Here is a 26698-nt window from a genome sequence, read left to right on the forward strand (position 1 = left end):
TTTCTCCACCTTTCTTGAGCAAAGAGGAGAATTGAGATCTAGGATGACAGGAAGCATGATGGCTCAGGTGACCTTACACTGAGTCAGTTTTATGTGCCCTTTGTGTTGTCCTGGGTCTCTGATACTCAGTGCAGATTCTGTGAATATTTTTCTCTCACAAAAGATACATGAGGGTGGCTGTGGGCTTCTGATACTTTGAAGGTCTGATTTGTACAGCTGTCTGATAACTCTGTTTTCTGCCTGGAGAAAGGAATTGAAGAGTTTTAATCATGCAGACCAGCAAGGGCTGGGGATTCCTTCGTTTGGGTTTGTGTCTCTGGTTGTATACATCTACACCTTCCTTTAAAGGTAGGTTATTTTTGCTTATCTCCTAACCTTTCCAGCTTTGTGTATTTACTCATTTTTCTTGATGTAGTTGAACAAGCAGATGTGAAAGAGTCTAGGTAAATACAGATTCAAACAGTCTCCGTGAATTCTAGTGTGTTCACAGGAAGCACTGCTGTTTCAACTACTGAGTAATTTAGTTTTATTAGTTATTTTTAAACATGCCAGATGAGATTAGGAAAGTATAATTGAATGGAACATGTTGTAAATTATATTTTATTTTTCTAATGAAAGTGTGGCTTCCCAATTAAAATTATATAATAAGAAGAATGCATTATTTATTTATCTCTCTTGCAATTATACTCCAATTATTAATGTGTATTTACATTTGACATATTTTTCAAAACCCTGCTTTATTTTTTAACTGATACTGTTCTTCAGCTTGTGAGCCTATCTATTCTATTGGCAATGCTCCTTGTTTTGGGAAACATGCTACACATTACTGAAATAAAATCTAAGAGTGACATTTGGCATAATCAGTAGAAGCCTTGGGCTCTCCTAGCAGAGATTTGCAATAGAGCAAAACCTTGATACAAAAGGCCATATAGTAGGACGCTAAATGAAAGGATCTCTAGGATATAGAAACATAAGCCATATAATGAATGATTGTTGTTCTTAAGGTACTATGTTATCTCTCATCACTTTTGCTTTCCCTTGGTTATCTCATATTGTTACAGTATCTCCCTTTGTTACTTGATATATTGGCTATATTTGTATTTGGTTATTTGAAATTGGATAGGGAAGGGGAGAAAACAAGATGAGGGCTGGGGGTGGAGGGGAGGGAAATGGGGACCAAGACATGTGAAAGGGTATCAATGTATGTGAATTAATGCACCTTCTATCTGGCAAATATCATGTAACCCTTCTATTAATTACAATAAAAAATATATGAAAAATCTAAGAGTGAGACCGTTTATTTTAGTTAAGTCTTAGAAACTGCTGTTGTGCCAGACAAAATTCCTATGAGTCATGAATCTGGCCAGAGATTTTAAGACTACTGGAGAGTTTAACAAGCATGTCACAGAGAAGAGAAAGTGGGTAAGGCAAAGAATTTTTCATTATTTTCTGAGAAATATTTTTATCATTATTAATTATAATAGCAAAAATGACATCTTACCCTTAAAATTTCCTTTCTTTTCTTAAACTTATCCAATTGCACTTGAAAAACAATTCTACTTCTTTTAATAACATTAGTTATCTGGTTCATTTTTGCCTCGATGGGCTTTTCAAACTCACATATGTATTTTTTCAAGGAACCAATCTCTTTGGGAAATTCATAGAATAGTGTATCAGGTGTCCAATTGGAGTTGTATAAGGAAACATGCAGAAAATGCATTTCAGTGGGGCTTTAATAGAATGAATTCTGTCAAGGAATGGCAAAAAGCTTACGTGCATTCTTAGAAAAGAGCAAAGACAGATGTAGGCTGCTACTGTCCAGAATGTAGTGAATGATAATGCTGTTATCTAAGATAATGTTAGTTGAAGTGGATTTTGCCTTTAAAGCGTAACCTTCACATAAATCTCTAAAATGCATTTTAAAGTTTGTTTTCAAAGCAGTATAGATTTGATGCCTACTGAGATCAGTAGCTATTTTACTGGTCTGTCAAAGTTTCCATGGCTGAATCTTGGTGATGGGAGGCAGAGATATCAGTGTGGAATATTTTACACATGAAAGGAGAGAACTGAAAAGCTTCTATTCCCACTGGCAATATTGCTAAATTACATTTAGGAACAAGGAGAAAATTCCAAATTTTGTGTCTATGCCTGAGCAAGTGCAGTGTGTCAGACTTTAAAAGTCACTCAGGAAAAAAAATTTAAAAACCCAGAAAACAGAAAACAAAACAAAACAAAAAAATGACTCTTGGAGTTTTTCTTTGATATATTTTTTTCTTTGATCATATTCTTTTCTCTCTTCTTTTCTTTTCTTTTTTTTTTTTTTTTTTTTTTTTTTGCCAGTCCTGGGCTTGAGCTCAGGGCCTGAGCACTGTCCTTGGACTTTCTCAAGGCTAGAGCTCTACCACTTGAGCCTCAGCACCACTTCCGGCTTTTTTCTATGTATGTGGTACCGAGGAATCGAACCCGGGTCTTCATGCATGCTAGGCAAGCACTTTAACCACTAGGCCAAACTCCCAGCCCCTCTTTCTTTTTTCTTGTGTTGGTTGTGGGGCTTGAACTCAGGGCCTAGCTTCTATCCCTTAGCTTTTTTTTTCTCCTTTTTTCACTCAAGACTAGTGCTCTACCACTTGAACCACATTTCTGCTTCTGGCTTTTTGATGGTTAATTGGAGATAAAAGTCTCACTCGACTTCTGTGTTGAGGCTAGTTTTCAATTGTTATCCTCAGATTTCAACTTCCTGAATAGCTAGGATTATAAGCAAAGGCATGAGCCACCAGCTCCAGGCTGCTAATCTTATTGTTGTTGTTGTCGTCGTCGTCGTCCTCCTCCTCCTCCTCCTCCTTTTCGTCCTCCTCCTCATCATCATCATTTCTTTGATACTGCATGCTAGATTCTGGGACAGAATTCCCAACCTTTCTGTCCCTTGGAAGAGGCCCAGGGAGGCTGGGAGGGGCGGGGGAGAGGGTGGAGCCTTGGTGGTCATCAGCTTCAGGACCTGAGGCTTAGGCAGAAGCTCAGGGTGTCCTTCCTGAATTCTCTGTTTCCTTGTCTTCCCTCTGTCCTGACCCCAGGTTGTGCAGGCTGTGCCTCTGAAGAAAAACTCTTCCACAAGCTGTTTGCCCACTATAACCAGTTCATCAGGCCTGTGGAAAATGTTTCTGACCCTGTCACAGTGCATTTTGAAGTAGCCATCACACAGCTGGCCAATGTGGTGAGTGCCACCCATCCCAAAGCATTTATCAGGAACTGTGATGCTGAGGAGGGCACAGCAAGTCTCAGCATTGCTGTATGCTGTAAATACAGGAGGTTTAAATTTAGCAATACATACAAATCTAAACCCACTTGTCCTTCAGAGCCCTGGCTTGGGAGGGGACAGGTCCTTAGCAAGAGTTTACTTGCTCAGGGGTTAGGCAGCTCGTATCTAGAAGTGTCTCTGAACCAGTTTATGAAAGGGAGAGTTGAAAAGTGCTCATCCTTTCCTTTCCTTGCCTTGCCTTTTCTGCTGTTCCTCTGGCTTGAACTCAGGGCCTGTGCATTGTTCCTTGGGTTTTTTGCTCATGGCTGGTGTTCTAATATTTGAGCCACTGCTCTATTTCCTACTTTTTGGTGGTTAATTGGAGATAAGAGTTTCATAGACTTTCCAGCCCAGGCTGGCCTCAAACCTTGATCCTCAGATCTCAGCCTCCTGAATTGCTAAGATTTACAGGTGTAAAAGTTTAAAAGATGCTAACGTTATTGTGCACCTCTTCTGTATGGCATCATCTTCCTTCTGAAAATCGAAACGCTCAATTATAGGACTTTTCCAGAGTCACAATTGCAAAATAGGGAAACAGGTGTAAGTGAGGGCTGTTTGCTTCCAATGCCCATGTGGTTTTTGATTTGGGGTTTGGTTTTGGTTTTTCTTCCTGCACCTAGGTTAAAACTCAGGGCTGTGAACTTGCTTGCTCACACTCCACTATCTGAGCTCTCTGCCCAGCCCGTTTTGCTTTAGTTGTTTTTCAAGTAGGATCTTGAAGTTTTATTTTTAACTTTTATTTTTTGAGTCATCTTGAGCTCAATCCTCCTATTTATATTTCCTGTGTAGCTCAGATGAGAAGCACACAGCACAATGCCCGCTGGTTTGTTGAGATGGGGGAATCTCATGAACTTTTTGCATGGGATAACCACAAACTATGATCCACCAGTAGCTAGGATTACAAAAAAAAAAAAGCCACGCTCTTCCTGCTTGTTAGAGAAAGAATTACTGTGAGGTTTCTTTGTTATATAAGAGATAAAACATTTGTTTTCTTTCATATATGGCTTCATTCAACACTAAATAAAACAGAGGCTGTGAATTTGAAGAATTAAAACAAATGTTCAAAGGTAAGTAGGATTAGTTTGTTTGTTTTTTAAATTGATCTTTATTCTTTGTTATGAGGGTGGGGAAAGGGATAGAGCAGCTTGCTTTTCTAAAGTAGAGCAGGATTCTGAATTCCAGGGCTTGGCATGGAAGACAGGGCTGGTCTGAAGCTCAAGGCTCAGGCCAGGTTCTAGGAAGAGGCAGACTCAGGAAGAAATGCACCAACAGATGTGGGTTAGAAAGTTGCGAAGTTCATGACATAAAAAAGGAGTGCTGCCATCCACCATGCCCTCCATGGATAGGGAAGGGGCATCTATCCTGCAATTGTCCTGTGAGTGAAATGGGAGGGAACTTCTCCAGGCACACTTGGGGAAAGGCCTTGTACAAAGGCGTGTTACTCTCCATCAGGCTTCTTCAGTCCATGCCTCCCTGTGGGTATTGCAAATCTACTCAGGTCTTTGGCTTCTGGCACAGCCTGGATATGAGTATATGCTGCTAGCTATTGATTTTATTTATTTATTTTGATTACCTGCACTTTTTTGCCATCTAACAAACCAGTTTATGGATACAATGCATATTTATCAATGCCTTGCCTTCAAGCATTCTCACCATCCCTGCTTCCTGCCCCTTCACACCCTTTTCTTACTTTTGTAGGGTATACATTGAATTCTTGACAGCATTCTTCCCCCATCTCTGTTTTTCCTTTTCATTTGTCTGCCCCTCTCCCTATGACCCAGTCCACCCCACCTCTTTCAATTATTGTTTCCTGGTATGTGTTTGTTGAACTTTGAATTTGTCTTTCTAAGAGGTTACACTATTTTAGTCCTCCCTTGAATCGACAACATTTCAGTCAGTACATTTATATGCACTTGCATACCACCTAATGTATTTAATGTAGAAGTGAATTCTATAGATATAGATATGGATTTTTAAAAGAAAAAAGCCCACTATTTCTTCTCATCCACCTGGGAACACTCATTCTATTAAAAACCATTTATGTAGTATCTATTGTGATTCTTTCCTACATCCCCTCCCCAGTATATATTGGGCTAGAAGCACATTTGCTGTGGATTGAGTTTGAGTGGACCACCTCACCATACACCTTTACTTCAAATCCCTGTTTCATACACCTTTTAGGACAACATTTTGGACAGGACAGGAAGAGATTGTTGAAGTCAGATTTTGACATTTACATTTGGCTGCTAATATTGAATATCCCTCTCAGATATAGAGATATAGAGAGGTAAACAGAAGAGGAGGGAGAGAAGGAAAGGAAAGAGGGAAGGGATAAGGAAGGAAGGAATAATTTTCTTTTTTTATTTAACAGAACTCTGAAGTTTTCACAGTACAAAGGTTAATACAGGGTAGCTTCATTTACTCAGTCATTCAAGGTATATGTTATACACTATACAACTCCAGGAATATCATTCACATGGACTACCATGCTAAAACATAAACCAACATGTCAGCAGTGGTCAAGTCTTCTTCTGCCTTTTTTTTGCCATCTGTTATATGTAATTTCTTCCTTTACCATTGTCAAATTGTCCAAGACAAATGCTGCATTTGGTCTCACTATGTCTGTATTGTTGGAAAGAAGCAAGAAGAAGGGGAAAGGGATGCAAATCAAATAACCTGTGACTCCTTCAAGCAACTTTCTTAAGATCTCTTGACAACTTCAGTTCTATGTTCCTCTAGCTGCAGGAGGAACTTGGGAAATGTGCTTTATTAAAGAAAAGAAAGGGGCCAGGAGGTTGGCCTAGTGGTAGAGTGCTTGCCTCGCATGCACCAAGACTTTGGTATCACATACATAGAAAGGTTGGAAGTGATGTTGTGGCTCAACAAGTGGTAGAGTTCTAGCCTTGAGGAAAGCCCAAGAACAGTGCTCAGGTCCTGAGTTCAAGCCCCAGGACTGGCAAAAAAAAATGGCCAATCTTGGTACTTGAACTCAAGGCCTGGGCACTGTCCCTGTGATTCTTTTTGCTTAAGGCTAGTCCTCTACTACTTGAGCCACAAGAACCACTTCCAGCTTTTTCTGTTTATGTGGTACTGAGGAATTGAACCCAGGATTTCATGCATACTAGGCAAGTGAGCTACCATAAAGCTTTAATAGGCTATTCCCAGCCTCTTAAAGAGAAAATTTATTTATGGTAATGATTATGGATTCAGAGTTATAATAAATCATAGAGAGTTCTTGCGTGCTTTACCCAGTGCCCCTCCCCCCATTAATCTTCCTTCTACTACTTTTTTTTTTTTTGCCAGTGGTGGGGCTTGAACTCAGGGCCTGAGCACTCTCCTTGGACTTTTTCTCAAGGCTAGAGCTCTACCACTTGAGCCACAGCACATCTTCCAGATTTTTTCTATGTATGTGGTACCAAGGTGCTAGGCAAGCACTCTACCACTCGGCCAAACTCCAGGCCTCCTTTTACTCCTTAAATACACTCATTTCAAGGATTTTCTACACTAAGGAAAGCATAGAAAATGTAGGCTTGCAGGACTACCTTTCTAATCATCTTTCTGAGATACACCTCCAAGTGTTAGGTGATGCACTGAGGGTGGGGGGGTGGGGAGAGGTGTGTGGGGAGTGCACTTTCCTGAGTTAAAATGACTTCACGGCATCACATAGCATGGTTTGTTCAACTTTTAATTTATTGGGGGACATTTGGGCTAATTCCAATTTTTCATTTATGTCAAAGCTTCTACGAGTATTTGCACAGATTATAATTTTATACCTATGGAATAAATATCTAGGATTGTAAGTACAAGGTTTTGTGGCAATTGTCAGGTGAGCTCTGAGATTGGCCCTGTGATGCAGCTCAACAAGAATGTTGGATCCTTTAGTATCTTCTAAATAGGCTGTCATCCCTCTGCTTCCGTTGAACCCTGAGCTTAGTCTTATAGCTTCAGAGAATACTCATGGGAGTGCATTTGCTGTCATGTAAGATGATCTTGGCCACAAAAGTTTGGGAGTAAGTGTAGTGGTATGCCCAATGGCCCTGTGTGGGAACTCAGTATGAAGCCCTTTCCCAGTGTTTTTGATAGCCTGGCATAGGAGAAATGATGACCTTAAAGCTTTTTATAAAAATTAAGCACCCCTGGCCTTTCTCATGATGCCTTTCGACCTATTGCTACTGGACCAGCAATGAGTCCATTTGAATTGGGATTCAAAAAGTTTCGATGTACCTGGGTATCAATGAATTCATTTTCCCAAGAAAGAGATGAGGGCAATGACCACAGGAATGGAATGCTGAAGGTCTCTGGTCTCCTCCCATTCATCTATTGGTGTGTATGATCTAAAGTTGTGTCAGATCAGATCCTGATCCATAACCTTGGCCACTACCTCTAAAGGGTCCACATGGCCACTGTGGATCAGGCCCAAACAACATGGGCCTTCTCCAGTCTGTGAAAGTGGAGCAGAGACTCAGGCCTAGTGCCGAATGGTATTGTTAACCAATTCCATCTCCCTGAACTAGTGCAGAGAGGAACCAGGCTTTGATTGGAATATGCTAGTTACCTCTGAGCTCTTGGAATCAAGACTTAGAGATACTTATGACTAATAGGTCATGGGTTTATTGACATGACTCTTGATATGCTCTGAAGAGCCAAAGTGACTCTCATGACCAAAGGCCTTGAAAACACCCAAACAAATACCAAATGGTAAACAAAAACTCCACATTTCCTTTCCAAGTCTACAGCATTGGAACTAGGTTGCAAACCAAATATTTCCTATATGTTGCCCTTTTGATCTTTTATTTTCTACTTTCAGGTTTGTCTCTACTTTTGCTCTAAGATCCACCTGAACATTTTATTTCTTCTTCCCAGGATGAAGTGAACCAGATTATGGAAACCAATCTATGGCTGCGTCATGTATGTGTCTCCATCATGTCTCCTCAAATGGTAGCCCTTGAACATCTACTTAGCAGTGTCAGTTGGATCAGAACCTTAGTGTTACCTCTTCCCACATCCAACTTGTGATAGGACATTATGCACCTTGTCATCACCAAGGCCCGCTTTGGCTTTGGTAAAGCTTAGTCTATGGAGCTGAATGAAGAATAAGGGCAAGCCTTGTGATGGAATCATCTGTCCTTTTTGGTCTTTGCTCACACTTTTAATTAGCATATATTTATAAGACAAAGGAGTTTCATTATGCATTATGTATGTAATATACTTTAAGAAAGTTTACTTCTTCTACTGTAGTTATATTATCATGCACTCCTTTACTTTTTCAAAAGAGTAGTATATATATGTATCGGTATATACACATATATGTATATGCCTATACACATGTAAGTAATACTCTTGAACAATATTTAATCCTTAGTATCCTTTCCTTTCCCATTAAGCCCTCCATGAATCCCCTTCCTTGACAGGCCCCGTTCTACATTCATATTCTATTATTTATTAATATAACTATTGTTACTCTCACCCATCATATTTACCCCTCTTCCATTTTCTCCCAGTTTTTCCCTATCAGCCCCCCTCATCCCCAAGCTATATAGTTCATTTCAAATGTAGTGTCCAGTCAGTATCACTGCTGAATTAGTTCACTCTTTGTCCCACCTTTTTTTGTGCTTCCCATTCCCCTCCTAAAATCAGATCAATTTATATTATACACAAAAGGTACAGAAATCAAAAACAGTGACAAAAGGGGCTAAACTGAAGGGGAAGAATAAGAACCGCAAATAGTATATTGAAAAACCTCATTTCCATTTCTTGGAACTCCAAGCATAATTTTACATGATCATATGCACATAGCTATTGAGCCCTTGTGGTCCTCTCCCAAAAATATTCTCCTTTTGTCTCACTGTGTGGATGTTGAGTCCCATTTAATTTATCATGTCCAAGGGTAATTATTTACCCTATACTACCCATTGGGCTTACTTGTAGATTTATAGGTACACTCTGATTATTACAAATGAGGAAAACCATGCAACCTATGTTTCTTCGGGTCTGGCTTACTTTGTTTACTATGAGTTTTCCCAAGTCTTTCCATTTCCTTATGAATGGGGCAATGACAATCTTTCGATAGAAGCATAGAATTCCATTGTGTATTCATACCACATTTTCTTGATCCATTCATCCACTGAGGGGCATCTGGGTTGATTCCACATCTTAGCTATGTTAAACAACGTTGCAATGAACATGATTGTGCTTGTGGCTTTACTGTAACCTAACTTGTAATCTTTAGGATAAATGTCTAGTGCCCTGGCTAGCAGGGTAGTCAACTAGAGCTCGAGGAGGAGTAGACCTGAATGAGAGACAAATCAGACACGAGAAAGGAGATCAAGACAGTGTTCTGATCAAGGTCTCAATCTTTATTTTTGCACAGCAGAATATATATGTTTAGCAGAAAGGTAACTGACGCAAGCAGGTTGCCTAGTGATATTGCTTAGTAACTATCTCTATACAACACATACTTGAAACAAACCTGGGGAGGGGGTCAGGAGGTGGTCAAACTGTTCTGCCAAACAGGATACATAAATCAAGTTTTTCTTTGCTTAACAGAATATTGCAGTTGGGTCGTCATGGAAGGGGTAGTAGAAACAATAAGTGATTCTTTCAATTTACAGACAGAGTCTTACAGTTACTAAGTTCTTTCAGTTTACAGAAACTTATAGTTTCTGGATGTCATAGTAATAGCTATTTGGTTCCCAGCAGTCTAGAAGTGTGATTGCTGGGCCACAGGAACTTCCATACTGCTTTCTGAGTGATGGAACAAATTTACATTCCCACCGACAGAATAGTAATTTTCCTTTATGGCTACATCCCCTCTAGCATTTGTTACTGCTAGTTTTCTTGATAATGGTCATTCTAACTGGGGTGAGGTGGAATCTCGATGTTGTTTTGGTTTTCATTTCTTTTAAGGCCAGATATGTTGAACGTTTCTTCATGTGTCTATTGGCCATTCTTATTTTTTCTTCAGATAAGTCTCTCTTTAAGTTATTTATTTATTTATTTTTATTTTCCAGTCCTGGGGCTTGAACTCAGGGCCTGAGCACTCTACCACTAGGCCCAAACTCCCAGCCCCTAAAAGATGGACTTTTTACAAAAAGAATACAGTTGAATCGACATAAAGTTAGGAGAGAAATGTTAAGGCATTTTAAAAATGAATGTTTATCTCCTTTAGATCTGGAATGATTATAGATTGCGCTGGGACCCAGTGGAGTATGATGACATTGAGACTCTCCGTGTTCCAGCAGACAAGATATGGAAACCTGATATTGTTCTCTATAATAAGTATGGGAGTCTTGCGGCCACAATTTCTTTCCCAAGTCATGTTTGTCATATACTGATCCTCAGCAAAGGGAAGGTTACTAATGGTGTCTGGTTTTCTTGCAGTGCTGTTGGGGATTTCCAAGTAGAAGGCAGGAGAAAGGCTCTTCTTAAATACAATGGCATGATAACCTGGACCCCACCAGCTATTTTTAAGAGTTCCTGTCCTATGGATATCACCTTTTTCCCTTTTGATCATCAAAATTGTTCCCTGAAATTTGGTTCCTGGACATATGACAAGGCTGAGATTGATCTTCTGATCATTGGATCTAAAGTAGATATGAATGACTTTTGGGAAAACAGTGAGTGGGAAATTGTTGATGCATCTGGATACAAACATGACATCAAATACAACTGTTGTGAAGAGATATACACAGATATAACCTATTCTTTTTATATTAGGAGACTGCCAATGTTTTACACCATAAATCTGATCATCCCCTGTCTCTTCATTTCCTTTCTAACTGTGTTGGTTTTCTACCTTCCTTCAGACTGTGGTGAAAAGGTGACACTTTGCATCTCAGTCTTGCTTTCTTTGACTGTATTTTTACTAGTAATTACAGAAACAATCCCATCAACATCTCTGGTGATCCCACTAGTGGGTGAGTATCTACTGTTCACCATGATCTTTGTCACACTGTCCATTGTGGTGACTGTGTTTGTGCTGAACATACACTATCGAACCCCAGCAACACATACTCTGCCCCAGTGGGTGAAGACAGTTTTTCTCCAGCTGTTTCCCCAAATCCTGTTGATGAGGCGGCCCCAGGACAAGATAAAAGGGGCAGGTTCTGATAAGGAATCCAAAGGCCTTTCCCACAGTAGGCCTGTCAAGGTCAAGCTTGCCAATGGCAAAGAAGCCAAACGTCTTAAGGAATTCTGCCATTGTCATAAGTCAAGTGATCTCACCATTAACAAGAGAAGATTAAGTCAGCAGCCTCGACAAGGGGTGATGGAAAATTTGGAGCACTCACCTGACTTGGAAGACGTCATTAATAGTGTTCAATTTATAGCAGACAACATGAAGAACCACAATGAGAGAAAAGAGGTAAGGCATGTCATCTCTCAGCTAGTCAGATTCTATCCCTGAGAGGACAAGATGCCCTTTAGAATACTTATCTCCTGGAGTGAATTGCTGGTGAAAGGCAGGCATGCTTACTTTAAGACCACTCCACTATTATGTGTTATGGGTGGACTGATAAGTCTCAGGGAAGGTGGGGTATAGATATAATCCAGGCAATCTTCAACAGCTCTGGTTTACCTAAGTGTAATCTGGTTAAAAATACACATTCAAGTCAACATTGGTTCATAAAATCAAGACCCTACTCACCCATTCTACCCACAGAGGGCACAGGACATAGTGACAAATTGGAAAAAAAAGAAAGGGCTGCAGAAGTGGCTGAGCTGGAGTTTAGGGTGAAGATATAAGGTCTAGTGTTTGGTTAGGTCCAAACTTCTGCTCTAAAGACATTTAGGTACTGACTGAATGGGCCTTGGAGATCCGTTAGACATCCACATGTTCTACTCATGGTGCCTTTAGCTTTCTGCATCCTCCAAATAGAGACTGGAGGAAGCCACTCCAGTTTCTAGTCTTTGTAGGTCCCAGTCCACTTCCTGTACTCTAGGTACATTTCGGTGCTGACAGAATGGGCCCTGGAGATGTATTTGTTGTCCACAGCACATTCTGCTCCTGGTACTCTTAGCCTTTCTCATCCTCCAAAAACAGAGCTTGAGAAAGCTATTAGAATACTCAAGGCCACATTATCTGAGTTTGAGCTCATACTGAAGCTGCTAGTAAAACTATATCTTCTAGTGGAAGCTTCTTGTGACCTATGATCCCTTCACTGTTGGCTCAGGTAGATTGGGGATATTTCTCACAAAGGGTGCATTCCAGGGTAAGAAAATCCAGAAAAAGTCACCTTCATGGTGGCATTATATTTCTTTCGATCTTTCTTTCTTTTCTTTCTTTCTTTCTTTTCTTTCTTTTTCTTTCTCTCCTTTCTTTCTTTCTTTCTTTCTTTCTTTCTTTCTTTCTTTCTTTCTTCCTTTCTTTCTTTCTTTCTTTCTTTCTTTCTTTCTTTCTTTCTTTCTTTCTTTGGATTTCTCAAGGCTAGAGCTCTACCACTTGAGCCTTAGCACCACTTGCGGCTTTTTTCTATGTATGTGGTACTAAGGAATCGAGCCCCGGTCTTTGTGCAAGCTAGGCAAGCACTCTACCACTAGGCTAAACTTCCAGCCACGGCGGCATTATTTTTAATACTAGGAGAGAGGATGGATTTACTGTTGATTTATTCTAGGCTGTGGCCCAGGCTGAATGTCAGGAACTAGAAAGAATCTAGAGATGTAATAAGCTCTTCACATTGACATCACTTTGAAGCCTAGAGGGCTGCCTCTTTCTGTGAAGGGGCACCTCAGTTGTACCCTGTCTTCCATCTTTGACTCATTGCCTCAAACCTAATCCCAGTTTGCCAATAGGCCAGGCTCTCTCCGTATGCAAATGACAAGTTGAGCTCTTGCTTTGTCCGCTGAAGCCAGGATAGGTCCTTTGTAACCTAGGGATTCCTGGCTCACCAAAATCGTTCTCCTGTATGCCCCGTACTAGCTGCATGAGACATCAATGGAGATGCATCTCCCTAGTTTTCTCATGGCTACCACAGAGAAGTTATATAGGTTTATGAAAATGCCAATGTTTAGTCTTAAAAGTATAAGAAACTCTAAAAAATACATATTTGTGACAGCAAATAGCTTTGATTATTTTCCAATAACTTTAACTTCTTGTTTGTGTTTCAGGTTGAAGATGACTGGAAATATGTGGCTATGGTGGTAGACAGAATATTTCTCTGGTTGTTTATAATCGTCTGTGTATCCGGAACTGCAGGCTTATTCCTACAGCCGCTGCTTGGGAATGCAGCAAAAGCTTAACCTGCATTTCTCCTTTATCTTCAGAAATGTACACTCTATTTGTTCTACACTCTATTTGTTTTATATTCCTTATCATAGGAAAAGCCAAGTCTCACATCCATTGAAACTGAAGTCAAATGGGAAAAGAAGACTGTGTTACAAATAGAGAAGTCCAAGTGTCTTTCTTCATAGCATAAGGCACACTATGTTAAGATGGTACAAACTAACACTGGAGCCCAGAGATAGCCTCCACAACAAAAACATGTCATCTGCTTCTCCAGTGTGTGTGTTTAGCTTCCGGGGACATCATACAGCCATATGATGTATGCCCCCTTATGCAGCCAAACCTTGTAATTAACATCAACCCATCCTGAGAACAGATTCTATCTTATTTCCAGCTCCTCATAGTGATTACAATAGCACAAGAAATGTGAAAGCCTAGAATGAGGACCTTGTTGACATTTATAGCATGTTGCTAAGTATTGTAGTCTTGTTTTCTCATGCATGTCTTTGAGGTACTCATGCTTTTCAGCATTATTTGACACATTAATTGGTTAAAGGTTACTACATAGCCAGTCTTTTTTTGTTTTTCTTTTTATTGTCATTATAAAGATAATGTACAGAAGGATTATAATTCTGTAAGTCAGATTATAAGTACATTTGTTTTTGGATAATCTCACTCCTTCCCATGCTCTCTCCCTTCTGTCCACAACCACAAGTTGTATAATTCATTTTCAACATAGTATTGTTGCTGCATTTGTTCACCTTTTTGCTCTTCCATTTCTGTGCACCCTTTACCCTCCCAAAGGCAGATAAATGAACAAATAAGACAAAAAGAAAAGAAAATAAAAAAACAATAAAAAAGAAAACAACCTCTTGTTTTCATTTCCTGGAGTTTGTTTTGATACATTGAATTTTATATGATGAGATACCCAAAGGCATTGCACCTTTGTTTCCCTCTACTAAAAGTATCCTCCTTTGGTTCCACTGTGTGTGAATGTCTAAAGTCCTGTATAATTTATCTTGTCCTGTTGTGTTTTAGACCTAACATCTACATATGAGAAACAAACAAAAACGTGCCATTTTTCTCTCTGAGCTTGGCTAACTTCACTTAACATGATTTGTTCCTGATCCATCCATTTCCCTGAAAATGACATAAATTTCCACTGTGTATAAGTACCACAATTTTTTTTAAGATCTATTCATCTATTGTAGGGCATCTGGGCTGTTTTTATAACTTGGCTATCGTGAATAGGACAGCAATGAATATATGTGTCTTAATTAACAGGGTCTTACTTGATAGACTATATTTAATATTTTTATTCGTTATCTATTACTGCAATAAAATGCCTAAGATAAATGACTTACTGGACAGAAAGATTCACATGCTCATGTTTCTACAGACTCAGTCTGTGGTTACTTAGACCATTGCTTCTGGGCTGTAGAAAGGCAGGGCATCCGCTGGAGCATTGGTGGAGAATACCTATTCATCTCCCGGGAGTCACAGCACCGAAGAAGCTGGGCCAGCCAAGGGACCAGAGCCAGCAAAGTTCTGTTTTATGAACACCTTCCATTTGCTCATTGTACTAAGACTAAAAATAATTCCTTCTACAAGAAGGACAATTTATTTTTTGAGAAGAAGAAGAAGAACCTTGGGAATTCTGTTCTCCATTTTGATTATCTTGTTTTATAAATACTATTACAATTTCTTGTGTGTCAGTACTGGGGTTTGAACTCAGGGACAGATTGTTCTCCCTTAGCTTCATTTGTTCAAGGTTGGCAATCTACCACTTGAGCCCCAGCTCCACTTTCAGCTTTACTTGGTTTATTGTAGACAAGAGTCTCATGGACTTTTCTGCCCTGGCTCTCACTTTGAACTATGACCCTCATGTCTGTCTCTTGAGTACCTAAAATTACAGACATAAAATGCTGTTTTCGTAAAATAAAATACTATCATCAACATTTCTCTGAGCCATCACACATTTTTTTTTTTTTTGGCCAGTCTTGGGACTTGAGCTCAGAGCCTGGGCACTGTCCTTGGGCTTTCTCAAGGCTAGCTCTCTACCACTTGGGCCACAGTGCCACTTCCAGCATTTTCTACGTATGTGGTACCAAGGAATTGAACTCGGGTCTTGGTGCATTCTAGGCCACTGCGCCTGATTTATTCCATGTGTATTTTTGATTTGCTTCCTCTGTACCACTGAAGAATGGAGTTAAGATTTTGCGGAGTATTGTGGTGAATTTATAGATGGTTTTGGGCAGTATTGCCATCTTCATGATACTATTCATTCCAATCCAAGAGCAAGGAAGATTTTTCCATTTATTTATTTATTTTGGTCAGAGGTGGGGCTTGAACTCTGGGTCTGGGCGCTATCCCTGAGCTCTTCAGCTGAAGGCTCCCACCCTACCCCTTGAGTCACAGCACCACTTCCAGATTTCTAGTGGTTAATTGGAGTAAGAGTCTCACAGACTTTAGTGCCCGGACTGGCTTTGAATGTTGATCCACAGATCTCAGCCTCCTGAATAGCTATGATTACAGGTGTGAGCCACCACGCTGGGCTCCTTAATTTCTTTTTTCCAGATTTTTAGACATTTCATCATAGAGGTCCTTCCCATCTTTGGTTGTTATTTTATTTTTTCTGAGGCTATTCTAAATGGAGCTGTTTTCCTGATTTCAGTCTCATTCTTCTCATTGTGACATATGGAAAAGCTACGGATTTTTGTGGGTTAATTTTATACCCTGCTACTTTGCCAGAGTTTTGGATCAGCTCAAGTAACTTGGAAGGATTCTTTAATTAAATCATGTTATCTGCAGAGAAGGATAATTTTACTTCTTTTTTATGTCTTCTTTTTTATTATTATTAAAGAACTTATTGACATTGATTTTTACATCATATTTTAAATGTCATGTTTAACAAAGAAGTATTCAAGAAGGGAATCTCTGTATACAATCACTGGCATTTAGGTTTTAAAACATAATTAAAATTAAGCCGAGGGTTTCTGTGTCATATATACATATGAATCTATGTAATAAAACATTATGTCTATAGAATATATAGTCCATCACAGATTTTTATGCCTATGTAGTTATGTTTATATCTCCAACACCATGTCCATAAAATTGGGTACCCAAATATTGAGTCATCGCTCCTGTACTGTTTGGATCTAATATCCACATATTAAGGATACCATGCGATGTTTGTTCCTTTGGTCTTGACTTATCTCACTCAACATGATTCCCTCTAGCTTCATGCATTTCCCTGTGAATGCCATTATTTTATCTTGTCTGGTGGCTATGTAGACTTCCATATTTTTTGTATCCATTCATCTGCAGTAGGGCAACTGGGTTGTTTCCATTGCTTGGCTATTGTGAATAATGCAGAGATGAACATAGCTGAGCAGGTCCTTATCATATTCTGGATTATGATGTTCAGGATAGATGCCCAGGAGTGGTATATTGGGATTGTTAGGAAGGTCTCTTTTCCGTTCTTTAAGAAACCTCCACACTGCTTTCTAGAGTGGCTGAACTTGTTTACTTTCCCACCTGCAGTGTAGTAGGGTTCCTTTTTCTCCACAACCCCACCAGCATCTGTCATTGTCTGAGTTCAGAATCTTGGTCATTCTAATTGGGGTAAGGAGGTATCTTACAGTTGTTTTTATCTGCATTTTCTTTATGACAGTGTATGATGAGCATTTCTCATATGTTTTTCTGCCATTTTAACCTCTTCTTTTGATAAGTTTCTCTTTAGTTCCCTTGCCCATTAAGTGATTGGTTTGTTGGGTTTGGGGGGGATTAGTTTCTTGAGTTCCCCATAGACATTCGGTATTAAACATTTGTCTGATGTATTATTGCTAAGTATCTTTTCCCAGTTGGTTGGCTATCTTTCTACTTTAGTAGCTATGCTTTTATCTGTGCAGAAACTTTTTATTTTTAGGTAGTCCCATTTATTATGTCTCTTTCCAATCTGTAGTGACCCTGGGACTCTGTTCAGGAAGTTTTTACCTGTGCCTATGAGTTCCAGTGTCTCTCCTACTCTTATCATGTAACAGTTTCAAGGTTTCAGGTCTGACATTGAGGTCTTTAACCCATTCTGAGTTAATATTTATGCATAACGAAAGGCTAGGGTCAATTTTTAGTTTTCTGCATGTGGCTGCCAATTTTTGCCAGCACCAATAACTGAATAGGCTGTTTGTTCCACTGTATATCTTTGGCTCCTTTGTCAAGTACAAGTTGACTAGAGGTATGTGGTTTTATTTCTGGATCTTCTATTCTGTTCCATTGATCTTCTGGTCTATTTTTGTGCCAAAACTATGCTGTTTTTGTTATTATGGCTCTCTAGTAGAGTTTGAAGTCTGGTATTGGAATACCACCTGCATTGCTCTTTTTGCCTAGAATTGTTTTGGCTATTCTAGGTCTTTTATTGTTCCATATGAACCTTGAGATTGTATCTTCTATTTCAGTAAAGAATGTCTTTTGGATTTTGATGGGGATTGCATTGAATTTGTGTGTCAATTTTGGCATACAAAATGGCTACTGACTTTTGCAGGTTAATTTTGTATCCTGCCACTTTGCTAAAGTGGTTTATTAGTTCTAATAGTTTGGAAGTGGAGTTTATTGGGTCATTCAGGTGTAGGATCATGTCATCTGCGAATAGGGGTAGTTTAAATTCTTCTCTCCCTAGGTGGGTCCCTTTGATGTCCTTCTCTTGCCTTATTGCTCTGGCTAAGAGTTCCATCACTATATTGAAGAGAAGTGGAGAGAGTGGGCATCCCTGTCTAGTTCCTGATTTTTATGGTAAATGGTTCTAGTCTTTCTCCATTTAGTATGATACTGGCTGTAAATCATGTTATCTGTAGAGAAGGATACTTTTACTTCTTCTTTCCCTGTTTCGATTCCCTGTATGTTATTCTCTTGTCTTATTGCTCTTGCTAGGAATTTAGTCATAACTCTTGGAATAATCAGAGCAGCTGCACCATTGTACATTCCCACCAGAAGTTCATGTGGTTCCAATTTCTCCACATCTTGTCAATACTTGTTATTTATTTATTTCTGTAGTAGTTGTCTTAATAGGTGGGGAGTCGCACCTCATTATGGTTTTCATTTGGATTTCCATGATTATTTGGTAGATGTATATCTTGTTGGGAAAGGTATTCAAGACATCTCTCCATTGAAGAAAAATTGTAGGAGTTCTTTATACATTGTGTTTGCTAATTACTTATCACATATAAACACAAGCATTGTTTCCTTTTGGTGTTACTGGGGTTTGAGCTCAGTGTCCTGAGCTGTCTAGGCTATGGGTTGAAATGGGAGTCTCTCAAACTTGTCTTCTTAGGCTGGCCTCAAGTCAAGATCCTCCCATTCTCATCCTCCCAAGTAGCTAGAATTTCAGGTACCAAACACAGGTTCCTGGCTTCAACTATGACACCTTAAAGACCCTTACTGGAAGAAAGGGAGAAGAGCTTGCTTCCAGTTTAAAGCAAGAGCATCTTATCTTAAGGGTTTTTGTTTTTGTTTTGTGTTGGTCCTGGGGCTTGAACTTAGGGTCTGAGCTGTTCCTTATTGGTTTGTTTGTTTGTTTGTTTTTTTCTCTCAAGGTCAGTACTCTATCATACAAGCACCACCTCCAGCTCTTTGGCAATTAATTGTAGATAAGAATCTCATGAACTTTCCTGCCTGGATTGAGTTTGAGCCTTGATCCTCAGACCTCAGCCTCCTGAATAGCTAAATTACAGGCATGAGCTACATGTCCAGCTCATCTTAACTTTTTTTTTTTGCCAGTCCTGGGGCTTGAACTTAGGGCCTGGGCACTATCCTTGAGTTTTCTCAAGGCTAGCTCTCTACCACTTGAGCCACAGCCCCACTTCTGGCTGTTTCTGTGTATGTGGTTCTAAGGAATTGAACCCAGGGTCTCATGTATGCTAGGCAACCACTCTACTACTAGACCCACTCGCAGCCTTCATGGTAAGTTAATGGTGCCTTGAACTTTCCTGCATGGGCTGGCCTTGAACTGTGATTCTCAGATCTCAGCTTCCTGAGAAGCTAGGATAATAGGCATGACATATCAGTGCCTAACTAATTGAGATTTTTTTTATTCTTTTGCAATCAAGCTAAAATTTTGAATTCATAAACATCCCTGTACACACACACACACACACACACACACACACACACACACAGCGTGTTCTATGCATCTAAACTATATAATTAGAGACTTTAGACATTGGATAGATCTCATAGATTAACTCCACTCCTTTCTATCCCAGAAGATAGGTTGCTTGTCAGTCAATAGCCAGTCTAACCATAGAATCCTAATCCCTTGACTCTTAAGTCAGTTCCCCAGTTCCTGTATAATTAATGCTGTCTACTGAGATAGAACTTTAAAGTGGTAATAAATCGGATGGCTCCTTTTCTTTTCTCCCAGCCCTATGCTCACTGCCACCAGATCAGCTGAAACAGTGAAATGGGGAACCATGATGGCAGATAACTTCTACTGTCAACAGTCAATAATAAAGCAAGTTTTGACATGACAATTAAGTTATAAACTTCAGGGAGTAAATTCTGCCATATTTTACAAGGGTGAAAATGACTAGCTAGCCAAAAAATTGGGAAATTGGGAAGATTAAAGTGTCAAAGTTTGTTTTCACTAGAAGAGGAATAAGAATCTCATGTAGACTACATGTGGTGTCTGCAGAAAGAGAACAGTAATCATGGTGACAAAGGTGGCTTAGTATCAGACAGTTGGGAAGAGGAGTCATAGGTCCAGAAGAATCTACCTTTGCCAGCTCTTTCTTCCCTTGGCAGAGGCAGCAGAAAGTGGACAATGGAAGAGAACCAGGTCAGGAGCTGAGGCTGAAGTGCACAGTGGTTCATCCCTTGGGGCTGCAGGGGCCACCTGATCCCACTGTGCTCAGGCTAGTGTCACTCTGGAAGAGAAGCTTGGGGTTTGTTCTCCAGAATTTTCAATTTATTTATTTATGTCAGTTCTGGGGCTTGAACTCAGGGCCTGACCATGGTCCTTGGGCTTTCTCAAGGCTAGAGTTCTACCACTTGAGCCACAGCACCACTTTCAGCAATTTTCTATGTCTGTGATTCAGAGGAATTGAACCAGGTATTCATGCATGTTAGGCAAGCACTCTACCACTCGGGCAAACTCCATGCCCCTCTTGATTTTTCAAGAGAAATGGAAGATCTAGCTCTTTATATATAAAATCTCATAGTTTTAAAATATGGCAACTTCATTAAAGAACAACAGTCTAGTACCCTCTACCTGACGAATGTAAATGTAACCCCTCTATACATTACCCCAACAATAAAATAAAATTAAAATAAAGATATTAGTTGAGAGAGGGAAAAAACAGTCTCTATGTTAGTCCAACAAAGTACATTTTCAGGGTTATGGGTACCCTCTTGCACTAAATAAAGTGTGGTAGAGATCCCATATCTCTCAGCTTTTCATAGCTGTGTCAAATTATTGAGATAATCAGTTAATGAAGAGAAAAGGCTTATTTTGACTCACAATCTTAAGGTTTCAGTCTAGGACCTATTATTTTTATTTTTTTTATTTTTTTATTTTTTTATTGTAATTAGTAAAAGGGTTACATGATATTTGCCAGATAGAAGGTGCATTAATTCACATACATTGATACCCTTTCACATGTCTTGGTACCCATTTCCCCCACACACACACCCCCCACCTGTCTTGGTTTTCCCCCCTTCCCTATCAAATTTCAAATATCCAAATACAAATAAATTCAATATATCAGATAACAAAGTGAGATACTATAACAATATGAGATAACCAAGGGACAGCAAAGGAGATGAGAGACAACATAGTACATTAAGGACAACAATCATTCATTATATGGCTTTTGTTTCAATATCCTGGAGGTCCTTTCAATTAGCTTCACATTATATGGCCTTATGTATCAAGATTTTGCTCTATTGCAGATCTCTGCTAGTAGAGCCCAAGGTTTCTACTGATTATGACGAATGAGGGAAACCATTGAGCCTAAGTTCCCTTGAGTCTGGCTTACTTCACTTAATATGATTTTTTCTAAGTCTTTCCATTTCCTAACAAATGGGGCGATGTCATTCTTTCTGACAGCAGCATAGAATTCCATTGTGTACAAATACCACAACTTGTTGATCCACTCATCAACTGAGGGACATCTAGGTTGGTTCCATATCTTTGCTATGGTGAATAGTGCTGCAATGAACATTGTTGTGCTAGTGGATTTAGTATGCCCTTGTTTCTGGATGGTTGGGTAAATGCCAAGTAGTGGAATTGCTGGGTCATAGGGAAGCTCCCTTGTTTAGCCTTTTGAGGCACTGCCATACTGCTTTCCATAGTGGTTGAACGAGTTTGCACTCCCACCAACAGTGTAGTAGTGATCCCTCCTGGCCACATCCCCTCCAGCATCTGTTGTTATTCGTTTTCCTGATCCTGGCCATTCTAACTGGAGTGAGGTGGAATCTTAGAGTTGTTTTGATTTGCATTTCTTTTATGACCAGAGATGTTGAGCATTTCTTCATGTGTTTATAGGCCATTTTTGTTTCTTCTACAGAGAAGACTCTCTTTAAGTCTTTGGCCCATTTTTTAAGGGGATGGTTGTTACTTTGGAGGTTAGTTTTGGAGTGATTCAATTTTTTGAGTTGTTGATATATTTTAGATATGAGGCCTTTGTAGGACCTATTATTTTTAATACTCTATGGTGTGTGTGTGTGTGTGTGTGTGTGTGTGTGTGTGTGTGTGTGCGCGTGTGCATGCGCACAGGTCATTATGGGAGGAGCATGTGGCAGATTGAGATGTATTTCATGGCAAGGATACAAAAACAGTATTAGAGTGAGGGGTGAGGTCCTAGTACCCCATCAAGGTCACTTTCCCAATGACTGGAAGACTCCCCTAAACTCCACCTCTTAATCTTTCCATAACTCTATGACACCAAGCTTGGAACTAAGCCTTTCACGTGCAACATCTCCAAATGACAGCATTTTCTTCTATGCAGCAAAGCCACATGAAAAGGCAAAACAGAAAAGGGAAAGCAGAAATGGGAGAAGACTGAAGAAATGGAAAGGGAGGGGGTTAACTCAGAATCATAGGTGTCCCATCCTGTGCCCATAGCATCTATCTGGGATTCCTCTAGCTAGACCCAACCTTCTCCAGTGTCCAGGGCATATATGTCTCATGTGTGGTACAAGGGGTACCACATCTGAGCACCGCCCCTTTTCTGTTTACCCTGTGACTGGATTTACCACCGCTTATGCTCCGACAGTACCCAGCTACTGTAGACTGACACAGTTCCTGTGTTAAAATCATACTTTCCAATGTGATGATGTTAAGTCTTGAGGACTTTGGAAGTTGATTAGTTCAGGAGGACAGAGCCCTTGTGAATGGTATTAGGTCTTTTGTAAAGGATTACCCGGAGCACTTCCTTGCCCCTTCTGCTACGTAAAGATGCAGGAATAGATTGTCATCTATGAATCAGGAAACAAGCCATAACCCAACACCAGAACTGCTACCAACTTGATCTTGGACTTCCCAGCTTCTAACTCTGGAATAAATTACTTTCTGGGGAGTTTTTATTTTTGCTTCTTTTTAATGAGCCACCGGTTTTTATGTGTTTTTTATTACAGTAGTCTGAATTAGCTAAAACAACTTCTGTCACCTAGAGATTTTATTACACCTATTTTCACACACCCACTCCCCGCCCCATTCCAAGTGATATGTAAAGATAGCTACAAGGACATTTTTGGTTGTCACAATGTCTAGGGATGCTGTTGTCTGTCACTCAGTGCCTGGGAGCTATGTGTGCTATGACCCTGCAATGTGTGAGATGCCAATGTAGATTTTTCCCTGTCAGAAGGGCCAGTATTCTGCCAGAAAGACTGAAACACTGTTGAGGCTATTTATTTTGGACAAAGCTTGTGAAGTTACGTGCTAAACAAGGCTGGGGAGAGGCCCTCATAGGCTCACTGGGCACAACTTAGTGCAAGAACATCCATCCTTTTGGAGTAAAGAAGGAGAATCCTTCCCAAGTCTCTCTTATCTCTTTAGGGTAGAATTCTACAGATAAAGCAGACTTTTATCTATAAGCCAAGTGTAGTTGTAGTGCCTTCCTCACAGTGCACATTAATTGTACCAAGCTGTCATTGTGACATTTCTATTTATGTATATAATGTACTTTGCTCTAATTCACTTTGTTTATTACTCTTTTTGTTTGTTTGTTTTTAAATTTTATTTGTCAGGGTGATGTATAGAGGCTATGCAATTATATTTGTAAGGTAGTGAGTACATTACTTTTTTTTTTTGCCAGTCCTTGGCTTGAACTCAGGGCCTGAGCACTGTCCTTGGACTTTCTCAAAGCTAGAGCTCTACCACTTGAGCCTCAGCACCACTTCTGGCTTTTTTCTATGTATATGGTACTGAGGAATCGAACCGCGGTCTTCGTGCATGCTAGGCAAGCACTCTACCACTAGGCCAAACTCCCGGCCCCTACGTTTATTCTTAATTATGTCATTCATATTTTTTAGATCTAGATTCCACATATGAGAGAGGATATGCCAAATTCATCTTGCCCAGTCTGGTTTATTTCACTTAGCAAGTGAAATAAATTCATTTCTACAAATGATATTTTTTATCTTGTATGGCTGAATAATATTATATAATGCATATATCACATTTTATTTACGTATACATCAGTGAATGAGCACCTAGCCTGATTCCTACATATGTTGCTATAGATGTGGGCGTGCTCTTTGCTGACTCACATTTCTTCAGTGATATGTGCAAGGCTGTTTTTAGAACCTTACCTGCAATAGTCCTCCTAATCTTTTCTTTACTACTTCCTTTCTTCTACTGAATTCTTCTGGCCTGGCTAAATTGCCTTCTTTTGTGACCCAGAACTAAGGTCATCCTCAGGCTGTCTGTGGCAGGCCCCACTTGAGCTATGACAATTGGTATCTGTTGCCCTCAGCTAATTTCCTGAAGCTGACATTGTGTCCATGAGTCAGAGATGTAATGTCACTTTTCTTTTCACTATTATTTTATTGACCTACAGAACAGAAAACCTTAATAAAAAGAAGAAATAGGGGCAGGGAGTTTGGCCTAGTGGTAGAGTGCTGGTCTAGCATGTACAAAGACCTAGATTTGATTTCTCAGTACCACATACATAGAAAAAAAAAAAAAACAACCTAGAAGTGGTGCTGTGGCTCAAGTGGTAGTAGTGCTCTAGCCTTGAGAAAGTCTAAGAACAGTGCTCAGGCCCTGAGTTCAAGCCCCAGGACTGGCAAGATGGAGAAGGAGAAGGAGAAGGAGGAGGAGGAGGAGGCGAAGGAGGAGGAGGAGGAGGAGGAGGAGGAGGAGGAGGAGGAGGAGGAGGAGGAGGAGGAGGAGGAGAAAGAGGAGGAGGAAGAGGAGGAGGAAGAGGAGGAGGAGGAAGAAGAGGACCAAGAAGGGGAAGAGGAAGAAGAGGAAGAGGAAAAGGAAGAAGAGGAAGAGGAAAAGGAAGAAGAGGAAAAGGAAGAGAAAAAAAGAAACAATGCCATGATACAATGAAAAAAAATCCATTCCAATGTAACATTAAAATATTACTCTGGGGCTGGGAGGATGGTCAAGTGGTAGAGTGCTTGACGAGCATGCACAAAGCCCTGGGTTTCATTCCTCACACAGAAAAAGCCAGACATGGTGCTGTGGCTCAAGTAGAGGACTAGTTTAAAGCAAAAAAAGCTCAAGGACAGCAGGGCCCAGGCCCTGAGTTCAAGCCCCAGGACTGGCAAAAAGAAAAAAAATACTCTTGAAGTTACAGTATTCCAACATGGCTTATTCTATATTCCTCTCCCTCTCCCTCTCCCTCTCCCTCTCCCTCTCCCTCTCCCTCTCCCTCTCCCTCTCCCTCTCCCTCTCCCTCTCCCTCTCCCTCTCCCTCTCCCTCTCCCTCTCCCTCTCCCTCTCCCTCTCTCTCTCTCTCTCTCTCTCTCTCTCTCTCTCTCTCTCTCTTTCCTTCCAAACTCAGGGCTTGGGCACTACCCCTAAGCTTTTTTTCGCTCAAGGCTAGTGCTCTACCACTTGAATCACTGCTCTAGTTAACAGCTTGTTTGGTAGTCACAGTAATTGGAAATAAAGAGTCTCATGAACTTTCTTGCTCTGGCTGGTTTCAAACTACAATCCTCGGATCTTAACCTCCTGAGTAAGTAGGATTACAGGAGTTACAGGAGGAGGCCACTTCTGTCTGCTGATGAAACATTTTGTTTAAGGGGACCATAGGTAACAACAGTCTTCATAACTGCTTCTGCCATGGCCACATGCATATAACAGATTTCCAGATATAGTAAAGAGACCACACTGTCTCCTGTCACCTGTTCTTGAAACAAACAGTAAAACAGAATTCTAGTGGTTACTAGCAGATGGCAGGAAATACAGGGGACAGAAGAACAAAGCAGATGACACCTGAAGCAAACAACCAGGAAAGTCCAAAGGGTGGGACATGCTTGGGGATGACAAATTTAGTTTTATCAACAAATCAGTGCCAACAAAAAGATTAAAATAGATTTCAGATGTGTAACAATATAGTCCCATGCCAAAATCCCATTTTAGACAAGCTAACTATAAAATTGGGATTTTTTTTTAGATAAAGAAACTTGAATGTAAAAGTATGATTTAATGGTGGAATTTCCTTACAGTAAAATGGCTTTTTTAAAATGTTCATTGATTACACACACAGCTACAAATGCTGGGAGGAGTTGAAGAAGAGTACAAATTCATTTCTATGTAAAACAAACAACCCAGTCTAAACTGTCTGATATTTGTTCTAATTAATCAACAAATATTAATTAAACCTTGACTATGCCCTCAGCTGTATTAGACATGTTGGGGCCATGATGATGTAATGCCTTAATCTGAGGTCCCAAAGACCACCAAGGAGCTGAATCTGATGTAAGCGCACGAGAGTCTTTTATAGCATGCTCCAGCCTGGACTCACAACCATTGCCAATGCAGCAGGAGTAAAGAGCCCCGACTCTTTTGTTCCCAGGGGTTTTATAACACACTGACCATAAGGCGCTAGTTGACTACATACAGGGGCTAATAGGATTGTAATATTCATGCAGGACTGCACAATCTTGTTATGTCACAGAGAGTGACCACTCAAATCATAACCTGTTTCTGGGGAATCATTTGAATTACCCTATCT

General features: G+C 40.1%; 1 protein-coding gene across 2 annotated transcripts; it reads left to right on the forward strand.

Annotated features, from left to right (window-relative positions):
• The first annotated feature begins 269 nt into the window (after positions 1-269).
• Chrna6 (cholinergic receptor nicotinic alpha 6 subunit) lies at positions 270-13531 on the forward strand. Of its 2 annotated transcripts, XM_090353742.1 has the most exons (6): positions 270-348; positions 3072-3211; positions 8159-8203; positions 10464-10573; positions 10676-11657; positions 13400-13531. In XM_090353742.1, the coding sequence occupies exons 1-6, from the start codon at positions 270-272 to the stop codon at positions 13529-13531; spliced, it is 1488 nt and encodes a 495-aa protein (XP_090209868.1). The 2 variants fall into 2 exon arrangements, with proteins under 2 accessions (XP_090209868.1, XP_090209869.1); XM_090353743.1 differs by lacking the exon at positions 8159-8203.
• The last annotated feature ends 13167 nt before the right edge of the window (positions 13532-26698 follow it).

The sequence above is a fragment of the Megascapheus bottae genome, chromosome 20 (assembly GCF_031878675.1).
Source record: "Megascapheus bottae isolate mThoBot1 chromosome 20, mThoBot2.hap1, whole genome shotgun sequence".
Taxonomy (NCBI): Eukaryota; Metazoa; Chordata; class Mammalia; order Rodentia; family Geomyidae; genus Megascapheus; species Megascapheus bottae.

Bases quoted from the DNA above. Each gene is read 5' to 3' on its own strand.
- Chrna6 (XM_090353742.1), top strand. From the start codon at position 270: ATGCAGACCAGCAAGGGCTGGGGATTCCTTCGTTTGGGTTTGTGTCTC. The intron at 8,204-10,463 runs GTATGTGTCTCC...TATCTCCTTTAG, and splicing joins CCAATCTATGGCTGCGTCAT to ATCTGGAATGATTATAGATT. The intron at 10,574-10,675 runs GTATGGGAGTCT...GTTTTCTTGCAG, and splicing joins GATATTGTTCTCTATAATAA to TGCTGTTGGGGATTTCCAAG.